Consider the following 16436-nt stretch of genomic DNA (forward strand, 5'->3'; position numbering starts at 1 on the left):
CATCATTGCTGAAGATTGGCAGGAGTAGTTTGTGAAAAAAGTTAGCAACACAACTGCATTTGTTACATTATCTTTAGTTTCTTACCCCTGTTTAATCCTTATTGCTTTCTATGGTTGTGCAGGGAAGTGTCAAGCTCCCAGTTTGTTCTGGTGACCATTGGCACTTGGACAGAAATGTTATGGGAAATTAAAAATGTTATGATTCTCATTCCAACAATTTTAGACGTGTACATTTTTGTTTGCTTTCTTGTATTCTAATCTGATGAGTTTTTTTTTTTTTATTGTCAATGTCCCTCTTCACCCAGCTGCATACAGTAGATATCGAAGCTACTTGGGAAAAGGTCATTTGATAATGAGGTATTTTAGGAAACATGTCAGCTTTTCTATATTCTGTCAAACTGATAACCTCATCAGAGAAAAAATGTATTTAAAATGCTGGATAATATTGTAAAAAGAGATTTTGGAATCGCAAAGTACAATCAATCCCTGCTTTTTACTAGGGTTGTACCAATACCAGCATCGGAGCTGATTGATACTAAGCATTTGCATGAGTATCAGTACTCAAATGCTTTGATACCTGAAACCAATACTTTCAGCCTCGGTTCTTTCAGCTGACAGTGGGGTTCCCCCACTGCCAGCTGAAATATAATCTTTTTTTTTTTTTAAAAAAGCCGCCAATTATCGGTTGTTAAAGAGCGGGGTCACATCGTCATTCATCTGTCACTAGGGTTCCCCTGTTGACAGCTAAATTTAAACTAAAGTCCTGGCAATTGGAGCTGTCAAAAAAAAAAAAAAAAGCAGCTGGGCAATGTTTAGCAACATTGTTAAGCGAAAGATAAAAAGAAACCTTGTTTCTTTTTGTATCTTGTTTTTCTTTATCTACAGCTCAAAAGAATGAACTTCAAACTGCAGGTGAAGTCCATTTTAGCCCCGGTTCACACTACTGCGTGTGCGGGGTTCGCATGTCATGTCGGAGCGCACTGCTCCGACATGACATGCGATCAGCTGTGCGGTGCGTGTTTAGCCATACAGTTTGTATGGCTAAATTCGCATCGCACCCGCAGCAAACATGCACAGGAGGCATTTTTGCTGCCGCATCAGGATCGGATCGCACAGCGGTTCACACTTGTGCAATCCGATCCTGTGCGAACTGCACGATCGCACTGCGATATGCGATCAAACTGGGGGTGTCGTTAAGATTACATTGACACCCCCAGCGGATCGCATATGGCAGTGTGAACTGCCGGGGGTGCGTGTGCGATGCGGGAACAGGCTGCGAATTCGCAGCCTTCCCGCATCGCATCAGTGTGAACCGAGCCTTAAAGTAACCTGTTCTTCTTAAATGTTCCTCTATTAACCTTTTAATTTACTCTAATCAGCCTTAATTGACTCCTTATTCTCCATTTTATTAATATTTTCCTGCTGATTTTTGTTCACTTCTATTTTATAAACTATTAATAATGAAAACTTTTTTTTTTGTTTGCTTTGTTCATTGATATTTTTACACCTTTAACATATATTTACACTTTTCACATTTAAAAAAAGAAAAACCAATATTTTATTTGTAAATAAAATTTTTTAGTGCTTTGTACCATTGCTGACAGCTGAAGTATAAACAAAATAGCTGCGGTAGGTATCGGTAATTGGTATCGGTGAGCAATAACAAAACAAAAAAAAAAAAAAGTATCGGTACTCGTAAAAACAAAATATGGTATCGGTGCACCTCTACTTTTTACCTATACTCCGAAATAGCGTCTGACAGCACAGCTTGCTTTGTGCAGAATCAGGAAGTGCCTTTTAACTAGTTCAGGCATTTCCAGGTGTTGAGGTCTGGAGCCACTCAGGTACTTACATTTTCTTTTTGAGATGTGAGAGACAAGCACTCCAAAAGTAAAAAATTGATTATTTACATTGTAGCACTACCCCTGTAGGGGCCACTGGTTTTCAACTGGTCCTTCCCCAACAAGTACAGATACTGCCTGTCCTTGCAAGCACCAATCAATTCACACCAGATTCAATAATACTGTCTAGGGGCTGTCTTTTTGTAGTTTATTGCTTGAAGAACTTGAACAGGAGAAGGAGTTTGGGGCATGGGATACTCCAAAACGCTCAGCACTTAAAGATCAGAGGGCAATCTTCTCCTAGAGTAGTAGTGAGAGTTGGGCTAAAGCCTCACAGCTGCAGCCCATGGGACACGTCTTTTTGGCATCTGATTACCTTGCGCAGATGCACAACTGCTACTGTCCAGTGCAGCTTCCAAAACAAAATGACAGTAACAAAGATCAGTTTAGGGTCTTTACTTAAAAATCCTCAGGACAGCTGCCAGTCCTTGGGCAGCAGCTCTTTAGCCTCTAGAACCCTACTGAGGTGAAGGAACCCTGCTCTCCAGTGTCTCAAACCTTAACCATTCCATGCACAGTCCTTGGGTAGCAGCTCCTCAGCCTCTATAACCCTACTGAGGTGAAGGAACCCTGCTCTCCAGTGTCTCAAACCTTAACCCTTCCATGCCCCTTCTGGACACTCCTCTTCAGGGATTGACTGGAACCTGATAAATATTCAGACTGGTTGTTTTGAATCTCCCACCCTTTGGAATCTTGTTCCAGAGGCAGGGGGAAGCAATCAAATTCCTATCCTGTGAAACCTCTGGGCAGACCTGGCTAAACAATTACTGCTCCCTTAATTATAGAAGGAACCAGACTAAATTTACCTAGCATACTATACTAGGAGGGTGCTACAACATCAAAGAGTGTAAATGTGGCCAACAGCAATTTCACTCTTGAAGAATGTAGCGTTTTCTGCCTGGATTGACTGTTCCACAGACTGTAACATATCTTATCTTGTCAGACTGCGACCAAGGTCCGTTTTAAACACTTCCTATGACTGTATTTTAGTTGTGCATTCAGCTTCTTGTCTGCATTTAGCCCTATAAGCCCATCCACACTACAACACAAGGGGCTGTAACTCAGTGTACTACAATGCATCTTTTTTAATGCGTTGAGCTGTCCTGTATTGGGCAACCTGTTAAAAATGATTGTACTGTAATGCACAAAAGAATGGTGCAGGTGACATTTTTTTTTTCACAGAACACCACACAGGAAACCGTGCGTTGTGCTGCTGCGTGTTGCAGTGCGATCATATTGGAGTGATTTGTACAGTGGCACTGCAGGAAATGCAATGTATGTGTTGCTGCATCATAACTAGGGTGCTGGGTTCTTGGTCGATATTCAACTGTGGGTTTTCTTTTCCTTCCTGTTATTCTTTTATCAAATGCAAGTAACAATCTAGAAAGTTGTTACAAATCTGTCTACCATTCCCTTGGATTGATTAGTGCTTGTAAATCTGCGTACAATTTGCTGAGTCACCTGAACCTGTGCATGCAGAACTGTCTGATGTAATGAAATTGCATAAATTAGGGACACGATAAATTATGATTCATAATTTGTTTGATTCTCTTCATATTCAAAATGTCTGTAGGAATATATTCAGGTGAATCAAAAACATTCATATAAGGCCCCTTACACACAGAGCTGCCTGGCTGCAGTACGCCCCTCACTGCATTTTGGTGCATCGCCTGGGCGATCCGAGCACTAGTGGGAGTGGGTACCTATCAAATCTAGGAACTCGCTCCCTCCCCCCAAAAAAAAATATATATTATGTCCAAAAGTGGGAAAGGCGATGGGGGAGGAGGGGGAAACGCAGGAATGTCCTCTGTTGGGTGAGTTCTGATTTAACCTGTAATTTCCCATCTTAGTATGCATATTGGCATTATATTGTTATCTTCAAGTTTTTTTTATTGAGGGAATATAATTTTACTTGAGCAAGTTCACTTTGAATTTCCAGTCATCTAAAAAGTTTTTAAATAGGGATTTCCTTTGTGCGTGATTACAGTAAATAGAAGTGAATAAAGCTTCTCTCAGCTAACTGATCAATACACTCCTTTAGTAAAACTACTTCATAGTCCTGGTCTTCTGCAGAAAGTTGTTCTCTGAATAGACAAGAGCTGTTCTTTAGATGCATAATCTATAACGATACTACATTTTTTAAATGCAGTCGGAGTTCTAATTTAAACAAACTCCCACTGTTGTATAATGGCTTTGACTATTACAGTGCCTTGCAAAAGCATTCGGCCCCCTTGAACTTTACGACCTTTTTCCACATTTCAGGCTTCAAACATAAAGATATGAAACTGTAATTTTTTTTGAAGAATCAAACACAAGTGGGACACAATCATGAAGTGGAACGAAATTTATTGGATATTTCAAACTTTGTTAACAAATAAAAAACTGAAAAATTGGGCGTGCAAAATTATTCAGCCCCTTTGCTTTCAGTGCAGCAAACTCTCTCCAGAAGTTCAGTGAGGATCTCTGAATGATCCAATGTTGAACTAAATGACTAATGATGATAAATAGAATCCACCTGTGTGTAATCAAGTCTCCGTATAAATGCACCTGCACTGTGATAGTCTCAGAGGTCCGTTTAAAGCGCAGAGAGCATTAAATGGAAGGAGTATCAGACCACTGCCAATCTACGAAGACCTAGCCATCCCTCTAAACTTTCAGCTCATACAAGGAGAAGACTGATCAGAGATGCAGCCAAGAGGCCCATGATCACTCTGGATGAACTGCAGAGTTCTACAGCTGAGGTGGGAGACTCTGTCCATAGGACAACAATCAGTCGTATACTGCACAAATCTGGCCTTTATGGAAGAGTGGCAAGAAGAAAGCCATTTCTTAAAGATATCCATAAAAAGTGTCGTTTAAAGTTTGCCACAAGCCACCTGGGAGACACACCAAACATGTGGAAGAAGGGTGCTCTGGTCAGATGAAACCAAAATCAAACTTTTTGGCAACAATGCAAAACGTTATGTTTGGCATAAAAGCAACACAGCTCGTCACCCTAAACACACCATCCCCACTGTCAAACATAGTGGTGGCAGCATCATGGTTTGGGCCTGCTTTTCTTCAGCAGGGACAGGGAAGATGGTTAAAATTGATGGGAAGATGGATGGAGCCAAATACAGGACCATTCTGGAAGAAAACCTGATGGAGTCTGCAAAAGACCTGAGACTGGGATGGAGATTTGTCTTCCAACAAGACAATGATCCAAGACATAAAGCAAAATCTACAATGGAATGGTTCACAAATAAACATATCCAGGTGTTAGAATGGCCAAGTCAAAGTCCAGACCTGAATCCAATCGAGAATCTGTGAAAAGAACTTAAAACTGCTGTTCACAAACGCTCTCCATCCAACCTCACTGAGCTTGAGCTGTTTTGCAGGGAGGAATGGGCAAAAAATTTAGTCTCTCGATGTGCAAAACTGATAGAGACATACCCCAAACGACTTACGGCTGTAATCTCAGCAAAAGGTGGCACTACAAAGTATTAACTTATGGGGGCTGAATAATTTTGCACACCCAATTTTTCAGTTTTTTATGTGTTAAAGTTTGAAATATCCAATAAATTTCGTTCCACTTCATGATTGTGTCCCACTTGTTGATTCTTCACAAAAAAATACAGTTTTATATCTTTATGTTTGAAGCCTGAAATGTGGCAAAAGGTCAAAGTTCAAGGGGGCCGAATACTTTCGCAAGGCACTGTATAAGCCTGTTAGAAAGGGGAAGCTTAGTCCAAGCACCATTTGTTAATACCAGTAACAATGGAATTTATGGGACACATATTGTTTTAAATTAATTTTAGCTATGCGAGATAAGGATTAGCTAAGTTATATGCTACACTGTCTTTTCAGAAATACAATTTTGTATTTTACATATTTTTGTGTATTTCTGCCCTGTGCCCTATTCAATTAGTCACCTTTACCTATACCTCCTCCCTGATTCAGCTAATAGCCTCCCATGGCTTCCACTACCATTTCTATGCTGATGACACCCAAATCTACCTCTCTACCCCTCGGCTCATCCCATCAGTCTCCTCCCGCATCACTGATCTACTAACAGACATATCAGCCTGGATGTCTCACCACTTCCTCAAACTGAATCTATCTAAAACCAAGCTCATAATATTTCCTCCTCTACGTGCCCCTTCCCCGGAATTCTCTGTCAAGATCAATGGAATAACTATTAGTCCTTCCACACATGCCAGGGTGCTAGGGGTAACCCTGGACTCTGCACTGTCCTTTCAGGCTCACATCCAATCCCTGTCCAAATCATGCCGCCTAACCTCCGCAACATCTCTAGAATACGGCCCTTTTTAACCAATGACACCACCAAGCTTTTAATTCATGCCCTGGTTATCTCTCGCCTCGACTTTTGCAACTCCCTCCTCATTGGATTACCCTTACATAGATTATCCCCCCTTCAATCCATAATGAATGCAGCTGCAAGACTTATCCACCTTACCAACCGTTCAGTGTCCTCCAACCCTCTCTGCCAATCCCTTCATTGGCTTCCACTCACCCAACGAATAAAATTCAAAGTGCTAACAATAGTTTACAAAGCCATCCACAACTCTGCCCCCAGCTACATCACTAACCTGATCTCAAAATATCAACCTAGCCGCTCTCTTCGGTCCTCCCAAGACCTCCTGCTCTCTAGCTCCCTTGTCACATCTTCCCATGCTCGCCTCCAGGATTTCTCCAGAGCTTCTCCCATTCTTTGGAACTCTCTACCCCAATCTGTCCGACTGTCCCCTAATCTATCCATCTTTAGATGATCCCTGAAAACCCTTCTCTTTAAAGAAGCCTACCCGGCTACTAACTTATAACGCTGTTTCACTTGCTCCATCAGCTCATCCCCCACAGCTATTGCCTTTTGTATCAATTGACCCTCCCTTTTTAGATTGTAAGCTCTAACGAGCAGGGCCCTCTGATTCCTTTTGTTCCAAATTGTAGTGTAACTGTAATGTCTGCCCTCATTTTGTTAAGCACTGCGCAAACTGTTGGCGCTATATAAATCCTGCATAATAATAATAATAATAATAATTTACAAACGGTAGGTGCCATTTTAGGGGATAAATAATTGTGGAAGTAGATGTTGCCAGTTTTTGGCAAAATTATTCCAGAAGAATAAATAAACTGTCTGCATTTTTTATATGCAACAAGCAGAAACAGATATGCTCATTTTGTTTGTAAGCAATATATAAGCTATGAGGGTCAGTTCACAAAGTTTTTGTTTATTTTTTGCTATATAAACGGAAAAAGACTAAAAAAAAAAAAAAAAAAAAAAAAAGTTTGTAATTAAATTCTGAAAAAAAAAAATGATCTACAGTATATATCGTTTTTTTTTTTTTTAATTTTTTGTAAATCCTTTTTATTGTTTTAGAGAAAAATTACAAAAACAGAGCCTTCTGGAATACCCTGACTCAAGAACAAAAAACAGTAATAAAAGAAACGTAAAAACAACCTAAACCCCAATCTACATAACTGTTGCCTTAAGGAGGTCAAGTGTGTGCTTCACAAAGTGCACAGAACGACAGTGCAAGGACAATCGGTGAGCTCAAAGAAAGGCGGCCGGTGGCCTGGCATCCCCCCCAAATATAGCATAAAGAACAAGATGGTCTGTAGAGTATAGTGTTTATAAGGTCTTCACGGTCAGCTGTGGTGTTAATTTAATTTTTTTTTTTTGTTTTTTATAAATTCAGGCCAAAATGTATTCTGCTACATTTCTTTGGTAAAATTCCCCCCAAACAGTATTTATTATTTAGTCTTTGTGAAAGTTATAGAGTCTACAGTCTATGGCATATATGTTTGAAAAGCAAAGTCCTGATGTACCGACTGCCTATCTTATTTCCTGAGGCCCTAAAATGCCAGGACAGTACAAATACCCCACAAATAACCCCTTTTTAGAAAGTAGCCAATCCAAGGTGTTTAGTAAGAGGCGTGGTGAGTTTTTTGAAGTTGTAATTTTTTGGTACATTTTTAGAAAATCCCCCACACAGTTAGAAAGCACTCCCTAGGAGCACACCTAACCCCTTGAGCACCCCTGGTGTTAACCCCTTCCCTGCCAGTGTTATTTATACAGTAAAGCCCCATACACACATACCGATCATCGGGCGAACGATCGGCCGTCTTTTTTCCAGGGCTGTCGTGTCTGTTGAAAACTGCAAAAGACTGCACACGAATTTTGTCGGCCAACAACAGCCGAATGCAGAAGTGATGTCATGTGATGGTTAACTTTCCTTGTCTTTTTTCTTTTCTGAGCATGCCCAGTCTTGCAAATCTGCTGTCTGTCGGCTGAAATCTGTACTGACTGGCGAGCAATCGGCCGTTCTGGTGTTGGCCAACAAAAATTTTAATGCCTGCACGACAGATTCTTTTCGGCCGAAAGTGCGCTGTCGGAAGCATCATACTAACATGCCTACAATCGGCCGTCGGCCGAATATTTATGGCCGACAATCGGTACGTGTGTACGGGGCTTAACAGTGCATTTTGTTTAGCACTGATCACTGTGTTGGTATCACTGGTCCCTAAAAGTGTCACTAAAGCCCCGTACACACGTACCGATCGTCGGCCGAACGATCGGCCGTCTTTTGTCCGAGGGCTGTCTTGTCTGTTGAAAAGTGCAAAAGACTGCACACGAATTTTGTCGGCCAACAACAGCCGACTGCAGAAGTGATGTCATGTGATGGTTAACTTTCCTTGTCTTTTTTCTTTTCTGAGCATGCCCAGTCTTGCAAATCTGCTGTCTGTCGGCCGAAATCTGTACTGACTGGCGAACAATCGGCCATTCTGGTGTTGGCCAACAAAAATTTTAATGCTTGCATGACAGATTCTGTTCGGCCGAAAATGCGCTGTCGGCTGTCGGAAGCATCATACTAACAAGCCTACAATTGGCCGATCGGTCGTCGGCCGAATCTTTACGGCCGACAATCAGGACGTGTGTAGGGGCCTTTAGTGTCAGATCTGTCTGCTGCAATGTCATAGTCCCTCTAAAAATCACCACTTGCCGCCATTACTAGTAAAAACTAAAAAAAAAATTAAAATGCCATAAATCTATCCCATAGTTTGGAGATGCTATAACTTTTGCGCAAACCAATCCAAATACACTTATTAGGTTGTTTTTTTTACCAAAAATATGTAGCAGAATACATATTGGCCTAAATTGATGAGAAAATCTGATTTTTAATTTTTTTTTATTGGGAATGTTTTTTAGCAGAAAGTAAAAAATATTGTTAAAAATTGTCTGTCTTTTTTTGTCTATATTGCAAAAATTAAAAACCTCAGAGGTTATCAAATACCGCCAAAAGAAAGCTCTATTTGTGGGGAAAAAATACATAAATTTTCTTGGGTACGTCATCGCACGACCACACAATTGTCAGTCAAAGCAACGCAGTGTAGTATCGCAAAAAGTGGCCTGGTCATTAAGGGGGTGAAACCTTCCGGATCTGAAGTGGTTAATAGGGTGTCCACCCACTACCAGTGTGAGAGCTGGTTGTCACACTCCTGTGTGAACCACAGGCAATTGTACTTTTTTTTATAATCCACTGCAGTCAATGTCTCCTGTTGATTGGTTGACAGCTCCTCCTACCATTAAGTAGCTCAGACCAGGACTTTCTATAGCTCTAACTGCCATTGTTGAAAAAAACAGCTTTACCTATTAAAGTACTTGGAAAAATACTGGTTCTACTGGTAGGCTCAATAGGTAAGAAACCTTTAAGTAATTAATGGAATCATGGTGCTTTATGATGTTCAACAAAGCAGCACAGCAATACAAGATAGGAGGTGTCAATATGTGGCAAAGCAATTGTTGTCTTTAATATGCACCCTTTGAGAAACTGCACCTGTCAGTCAAAAGCACCCTGTAGCACAGTACATTTATTTAGGCCAAATGGTGCTAGAAGGCTCACAAAGTGGCTGTCGGAATCCATGATCACAGATATTATCTGTTTACAGTTGGAACAAGACTTTCAGAAAAAAATGTCCGTTAAACTCCTGCATCCTAAATGGACAAATTGCCTCACTTTGACTAACTACATATTGTCTTGGCTTGCCAGCAATGATCAAATAAGTGGCCAGCCCAGGCCAGGCCCGTTGAGGGATTTAAGCTTTGGGTCCATGAACTCCTTTGTTCTCACACACTTTTTATAGGGTTTTTTTAAGACTATCTTTTAAAGCAGAAGGTACTCAACAAAATGGTCCCATAGGTCCCTACAGGAAGCTCATGTGCAGGCCTAGCAAGTACAATGAAGATCTGCTTACGGGATGTGAACAAACATTGGAGGCCATGGACAGGATTGTGGGCTAAGTATTCATCTGACTTGGCTGTTTCAAGATGGTCTCACTTTGTGTTACATTTTTAATTTACAGCAACAAGACTTTTTCACAATAATTCAAAGGGCAAAACTGTCATCTGTTTGATCTAATTATTTAATTTTTGTACAGAAATCCAGATCAAAATCTTACATAACATTTAAAACATATGGTAACATAACAGTCAACACAATTTTATCCTCTAAAATTTGTAACTTGAAGCTTAAATACAATAAACTAAATATTCTGAGGAGTCAGGTGTGAAATCATGCAGCTCTCCTGGGAATTTATGCAGTTGATCAATTGAAATATAACCTATAAGAGATAATATCTATTTAATACAATGAGAAACACTCCCACCCCTTGTTATGGCAATAATGTTAAAAAATACATTATAATAAAATAAATGTAAAAAAAGAAAAGTACCCCTGTCACTCCCTGTACCCACCCTCAATGCAAACGTGTGTGGGGAGGAGTATGGTGTTGAGGGATCGTCAGATCCTCCATGTTTTCTCCCTTCATTGGGCGCCCACCAAGGATCACATGAAGGGGCTACCCTGGGGTGGGTTCTTCTGGGCTACACTAGGCACCTGTGACAGGTTTACTTTGCTCTACACATGGGGTACCTTTGCTGCTTTGCCATTTTTTTTCAATGCCCTGAGACCAGGCTGAGGCTGCCATGGGGGAATACCCAACCTTAAGGTGGGCCTCTACTCTTAGAAATTAATGTACCATGTGTACACATGCACTGCAAATGTTTTCCAGTTAACACTCTGGTCCCCATGACAATTGACACCTACATAATTTGCATTTTGATGGGACATGCTGAGCCTTGTTCACATCCTCCTGTTCAGCGCTTCTACTACCATTCCCCATTAGCGGAGTGGGACCCACCATGCACCTTGCACGGTCTCCATACTTGCCAAGTATAGCTAAAGGCAAAACATTTTTTAGTTTTGGATAGAGTGGAGAGGGATTGGAACACTTGTCAGTTTTTATTGCTGTCTGTGCCCCCACTGAGGGAGATTTACCCTCTCTATTTTTCTTGTTTACAATTCTCATTGAAAGTAAAAGAAAATCTTACATTTTTGGTTGTCTCCTGAAAAGTAACAGAAGGTAAATATTCCAATGGGGACACTAGTTTTCATAAACTAGAACTATAACTTGCAGGGATTTCCTCTCATATCCTGTGTTGGCTATGGGACAGGAAGTAGACAGGAAGGAAAATCTCTGACACAGAAGATGAAATAAATCTGACGCTTTGCCTATCTTTCTACTTTAAGTGGTTGTAAAGGTAAAGATTAAATACAGCCAGCTCCTCTGTTCTATTATTCCCTCCTACGCTGTGTAAGAGCCGGTTCACACTGCCGCAACCTCTAAGTCGCCTCATAAGGGGCGACTTGTTAGCGCGACTTTCAGCACGACTTTGCACGTATTCAGCGCGACTTGTATGATAGACGACTTTGTATTTGGCTAATCAGAATATGATGGTTCTGGGTCATGCTCAATCACACAAAAAAAAGTTCTTAAAAATATTGAAAAAATTATTGAAAAAAAAAAAAATGAGATTTCTTTGGATTTAGTGTCTGGGGGGGTCTAAAAAGTGTACCTGTGAAGTTTCAGCTCTGTAGCATGTCCAGAACCAGAAAAAAAAGATAATTTTTCTTAGAATTTTTAGTAGCACAGGCATAGGGCTCCGCTCCACCTGGGCGTTTTTGTTGCAGGCATTTGTCGGGCATTTTTGGAGGCAGGCATGACTTTTTTTGGATTTAGTGTCTGGGGGGTCTAAAAAGTGTACCTGTGAAGTTTCAGCTCTGTAGCATGTCCAGAACCAGAAAAAAAGATAATATTTCTTAGAATTTTTAGTAGCACAGGCATAAGGCTCCGCTCCTCTGTATTTCTCTGATCTACGGGCTGAAAAGAGGGGTCGAGTTCCCCCTCTCATGTAAGCCAGGGAGGTCACGTAACTGCTGTGAGCGGCCAGAAGAGATCAAAGATAAGGTATTTGCAGGCTTGCAAAAACATATACACAGTATAGGAGAAATTACTATGACAGGAGCTGGCTTTAATTGTTCTTTACTTTTACTGCCAGCTACCAATAGCAGCAGGAGGTGGCGGGGACAGAGAGGGTGAGAGACACACAAGAGCTGACAGGCTGAGGGGGGGGGGGGCGGAGGAGAGGAGAGAGAAAAGCAGCGAGATGACGGGAGGCATATAACCTGACCACGGAAATCAGGGATCAGCAGCCATGATTATTGAGGTCAGCACACAGAGGGGGACACAAGAACAGGCATGATCAACCAGGTTTTTTTTACAGTTCAGAGAGGGGCATATTAGACAGCATAAGCACTGTGCTGTTTAATCTGCTATAAGGCTCGATTCACACCTATGTATGTCGCTTTTGAGCATTTCTGTAGTGCTTTTTGCTGTGCTTTCCACGTTTTGTACTGCAATTTTGCTGCGATTTTACTGCAATTTGCATTTTTTTTGGGAAAATTTGTTGTTGGTCAGATTTAAAAACGCAAATCGTGGAAAAATAACAGTAAAAACATTTTTGATGCAGGTCCATTGAAGTCTATTACATGCAACATGCTGCATTTTGCAGGGGGAAAAAAGTCCCCGATCCTTTCCAAAAACACAGAGGCACATAAATGCATTAATGTGAACGTGTTCCATAGGAACCCATGTTAAAAAAATGAAATGCATTGCTGCAAAAAGCATGAAAACAAATTAGTGTGACTCGAGCCTAAGGGAACAAGATCTCTCTCGTTTTTCTTTTTTATTAAGGTTAAAACCACTTTAACTCTTGAACTTCCATACCCCTGTTAGGCTCCTTTCACACATGCTGCGGCTGCGGTTCACTGCATGGGGTCCGGTGAGTCCCTGTTTACTGATTCAGGTCCGAATTTTTACCTGAATTCGCACCTGGCTCAGACTGGAAGACACACAGGACCCTTTTTCTATGTGGACCAAGGCCGCTCTAGGGCTTTGTGAATCGGCTCAGTTTCCTGTCATGCGAATTGGATGCAGGGACAGTCCATTGGTGGAAGGAGTGCTGACAACATCTCCCTCACTGCTAGAGACCATTCCACCTGGAACAGGCACAAGCTACTAACAGGCTGCCTGTTAAACCTCCGATATTCTAGGTAACCACTGGTGTCTTCACTCTGTATTACTTCCGTACTGATGTCTTTTTACCCCAAGTAACTTAGTGACCTGAGCCATGGGATGATGCCGGTTACTTGCATTACACCCCTGTAGTAACTTCAAAATGGGCGGGAACAAGGTTTCAAAACTTAACTTGAAAAAGTGCACAAAGCATTATGAAGTCCAACATTCAGAGACATATTTCCTTTCCTACATCCCTAACCCTAACTATGTGCTGCACCGGCATACTTGCAAAGGTATTGTCCATCTAATTACAGAGTCCATCAGACCATTCTCCACCAGCTGGTGTCTTCAGACCAAACCCCAAGTATTGATGACTTTACATACAGGTAGTAATGAGTGACATTCTGCTCCTCACAGATGATGTTCTCTGTCTCACTCCCCTACGAGTCACTTCCAATTCTTCTGTTCTGCTTCACTCCGGCCTGCTGTCCCCCTTTTATAACATAGGATCAGTGAATCAGACCCATCTGGGACAGCACCTAACTGGCTATTATCAACCCGCTTACACGTGCAGCAGGGCCATTTTTCAAGATTAACTCTAAACTGAGAACCTTTATTGGCTTTTAAAACATTAGCTATGTAAAGTTTTAGGTACCATAACTCTTGTGATTTCACAGGTGCATGCAATTTTAACTCTTGACATGTTTGATATCTATTTACTTGATGCAACCCCATCCTTTGTATTTCACCAAAAAATTATTGGATATCACATTGTCTTGTTGGCCCTAAAACTCATTTTAATGTATTTTTTTCTGAAAATATGTGTTAAAAAAAAATGACTGTTCAAAAAACAACATAAAAAATGTAAACTGTCACATCATTATGATTCAGTTGGACAATAGGCCCCCTTGTATTCCCTACCTTTTTTCCCCTCTCTTTACTTATTATTAGTTCCTAGCTCACAGTTACAATTTACATACAGTAAGTTAATTGTATGAACCTCTCCTGCTCAATAAGCCGTATATCCTAATTACATAGTTTTTTTTTTTTTTCTTTTTTAGATTTTTAGGCTACAACTTTTATGATTGTGCCTATTCGTCTTTATATTATTAAAGGAAATAAACAGTGCCGCGCTCAATAGAAAGTCTACCTATTGTGTAAACAAGTCTACATAAATATAAATGATATCACATAATAAAGTGCAATGTGGAATGGACAGAATACCTACTCAGTATATGCACATACACTATGTGTATAATAATGGTAACTTATAACCATAAATATGTGCAATCTAAAAATGTGCAACGGAGGAACGGACGCCACACCCCATGATCGAATCACTTCCTGGCTGATGTTCATGACCCAATAGAGGGGATCTGATGAGGTGGAAAAGTATGAGGACAGCTTTCCAGAGACTATTACCCTAATCATTGTTCTACTATTTCAATGCTTGATTGACTCTTTGAGTCCACTGATTCTGGTAAGCATATTCTCTCTCCCTTCTGGGTGGTGGATGCACGTGTCCTGGTGACTCTCTAATTGGATAATGGAATCTTCTTCTTGAAGTGGACTCTATTCCCAATTCTTCTGTTTGGACTGTTTTGATACACAGTGCCAGTTCTCTACTCACATTTTTTGCAGACTTTTGGTTTTGCACTTTATTTATATGTTGAACATCTTAAGATTGCACATTTTTATATTTATAAGTTACCATAAGTTATTATACACATATATGCATATATTATGCATATATTAAGCATGTATTATTTTCATTGCACGTTATTGTGTGATATAATTTATATTTATGTACACTTGTTTACACAATAGGTACACTTTCTATTAGGCCCCTTTGACAAACGCGGACCGTTCAGATCTGCCTGTCAGTTTTTTCGGGCGGATCTGAATGGATGCCCATGCATCTCTATGGGGCAGCGGATGTCAGCAGAGACATGTCCGCTGACATCCGATCCGATCCTGTCCGTCAAATCCAGACGGATGGAAACCCTATTTTCCGTCCGTCTGGCGAATTGGATGAGAACGGACAGGCAGTCTGTTCTCATCCGATCCCCCCATAGAGGACAGCGGGCATCTGACACCTCTGTCTCCGCACACAGAGCGGAGACGGAGCTGTCATCCGCCTGCTCAGCAGGGATCGGCAGATGGATGCCCCGCTGAGCAGAAAACGGAACGGGCATGTGTGAAAGGGGCCTTAAGCGCAGCACTGTTTATTTCCTTTTGTTTGTTACACAATATTTTGTTGTATTGTAGTGCCAGCAGCTGTTCCTCAAGGCAGTAGCGCAATCATTTTTATACTGTTGTAGCACCCTCCTAGGTAGGTTCTAGTGAGAAAGTGTAGTTTTGAGCTCTGTCTGCTTACCAGAGGGACTGTAGGTAAATCTATATTGTTTTCTGCCTACCAGAGAGCAGGATCTGTTAGTGAGGTCTGCTCATTGTGCTCAGGATGCAACTAATTCTGTCTGGAGAGTGTTTCACACTGGTCTAATAGGAAAGCATGTTGGACAGGGGTAGGAAACCTGAAGAACGGGTGCACAGGCTTTTGATATAGTCCTGATGATTGGCAGAGGGAAAGTGCCTCAGTGCATGTTGGGATACTGTATCAAAGCCAGGAGCACATGTGCTCGAGGTCTTTCATCTGGATAGCGGACTCACGGAGGGAGGGGAGTGGCTGCCTCCTCCTCTGTAGAGGTGCCATGTGGTCTCAGGGGGTCGTCCTGAGGGCCTGGAGTGTAGCAGTGAGGAAATCAACCTAGAGGTCCAGAGGAGCTGGCTGAGAGGGGAGACACTGGAGGATCTGTCTCTGCAGTACAGTGAGTACAGAATCTCGTGTCAAGGGGCCTCACGTGAGGGGGGCCACCCCTGCTCCTAGGATAGACAGTGGCCGTGTGTCGGTTGAAAGGGGAAGCTAGTGAGAGTGTCCTGAAGATAAGTTATCATCCTCTAAGTCGTTTTCTAGGAAGTGAAGAGCAAGAGACTTAACCCTTTCTACACTTGTGGTAGTAAGGATTAGGCAGCCTAGCTGATTCCAATCAACCTAGAAGGCTTAGAGATGGAAGTCCTCAGCTAATGTGAATAGTTCAATTAGAGTATCCCACTATTGCC

The 16436-nt window shown here is 41.4% G+C and overlaps 1 protein-coding gene across 1 annotated transcript in view; it reads right to left on the reverse strand.

The window, feature by feature from the left end:
- Positions 1–10383: 10383 nt before the first annotated feature.
- TERB2 (telomere repeat binding bouquet formation protein 2) overlaps positions 10384–16436 on the reverse strand; it is a gene marked incomplete at its 5' end in the record, with an annotated part of 194308 nt that continues 188255 nt past the window's right edge. The window contains one exon of the mRNA XM_082253501.1: positions 10384–10520. Coding sequence (XP_082109627.1) covers positions 10429–10520 — 92 coding nt within the window. The 3' untranslated portion in view covers positions 10384–10428. The remainder of the gene's footprint in view (positions 10521–16436) is intronic.

The sequence above is a fragment of the Pelophylax lessonae genome (assembly GCF_965119305.1).
Source record: "Pelophylax lessonae genome assembly, chromosome: 4".
NCBI lineage: Eukaryota > Metazoa > Chordata > Amphibia > Anura > Ranidae > Pelophylax > Pelophylax lessonae.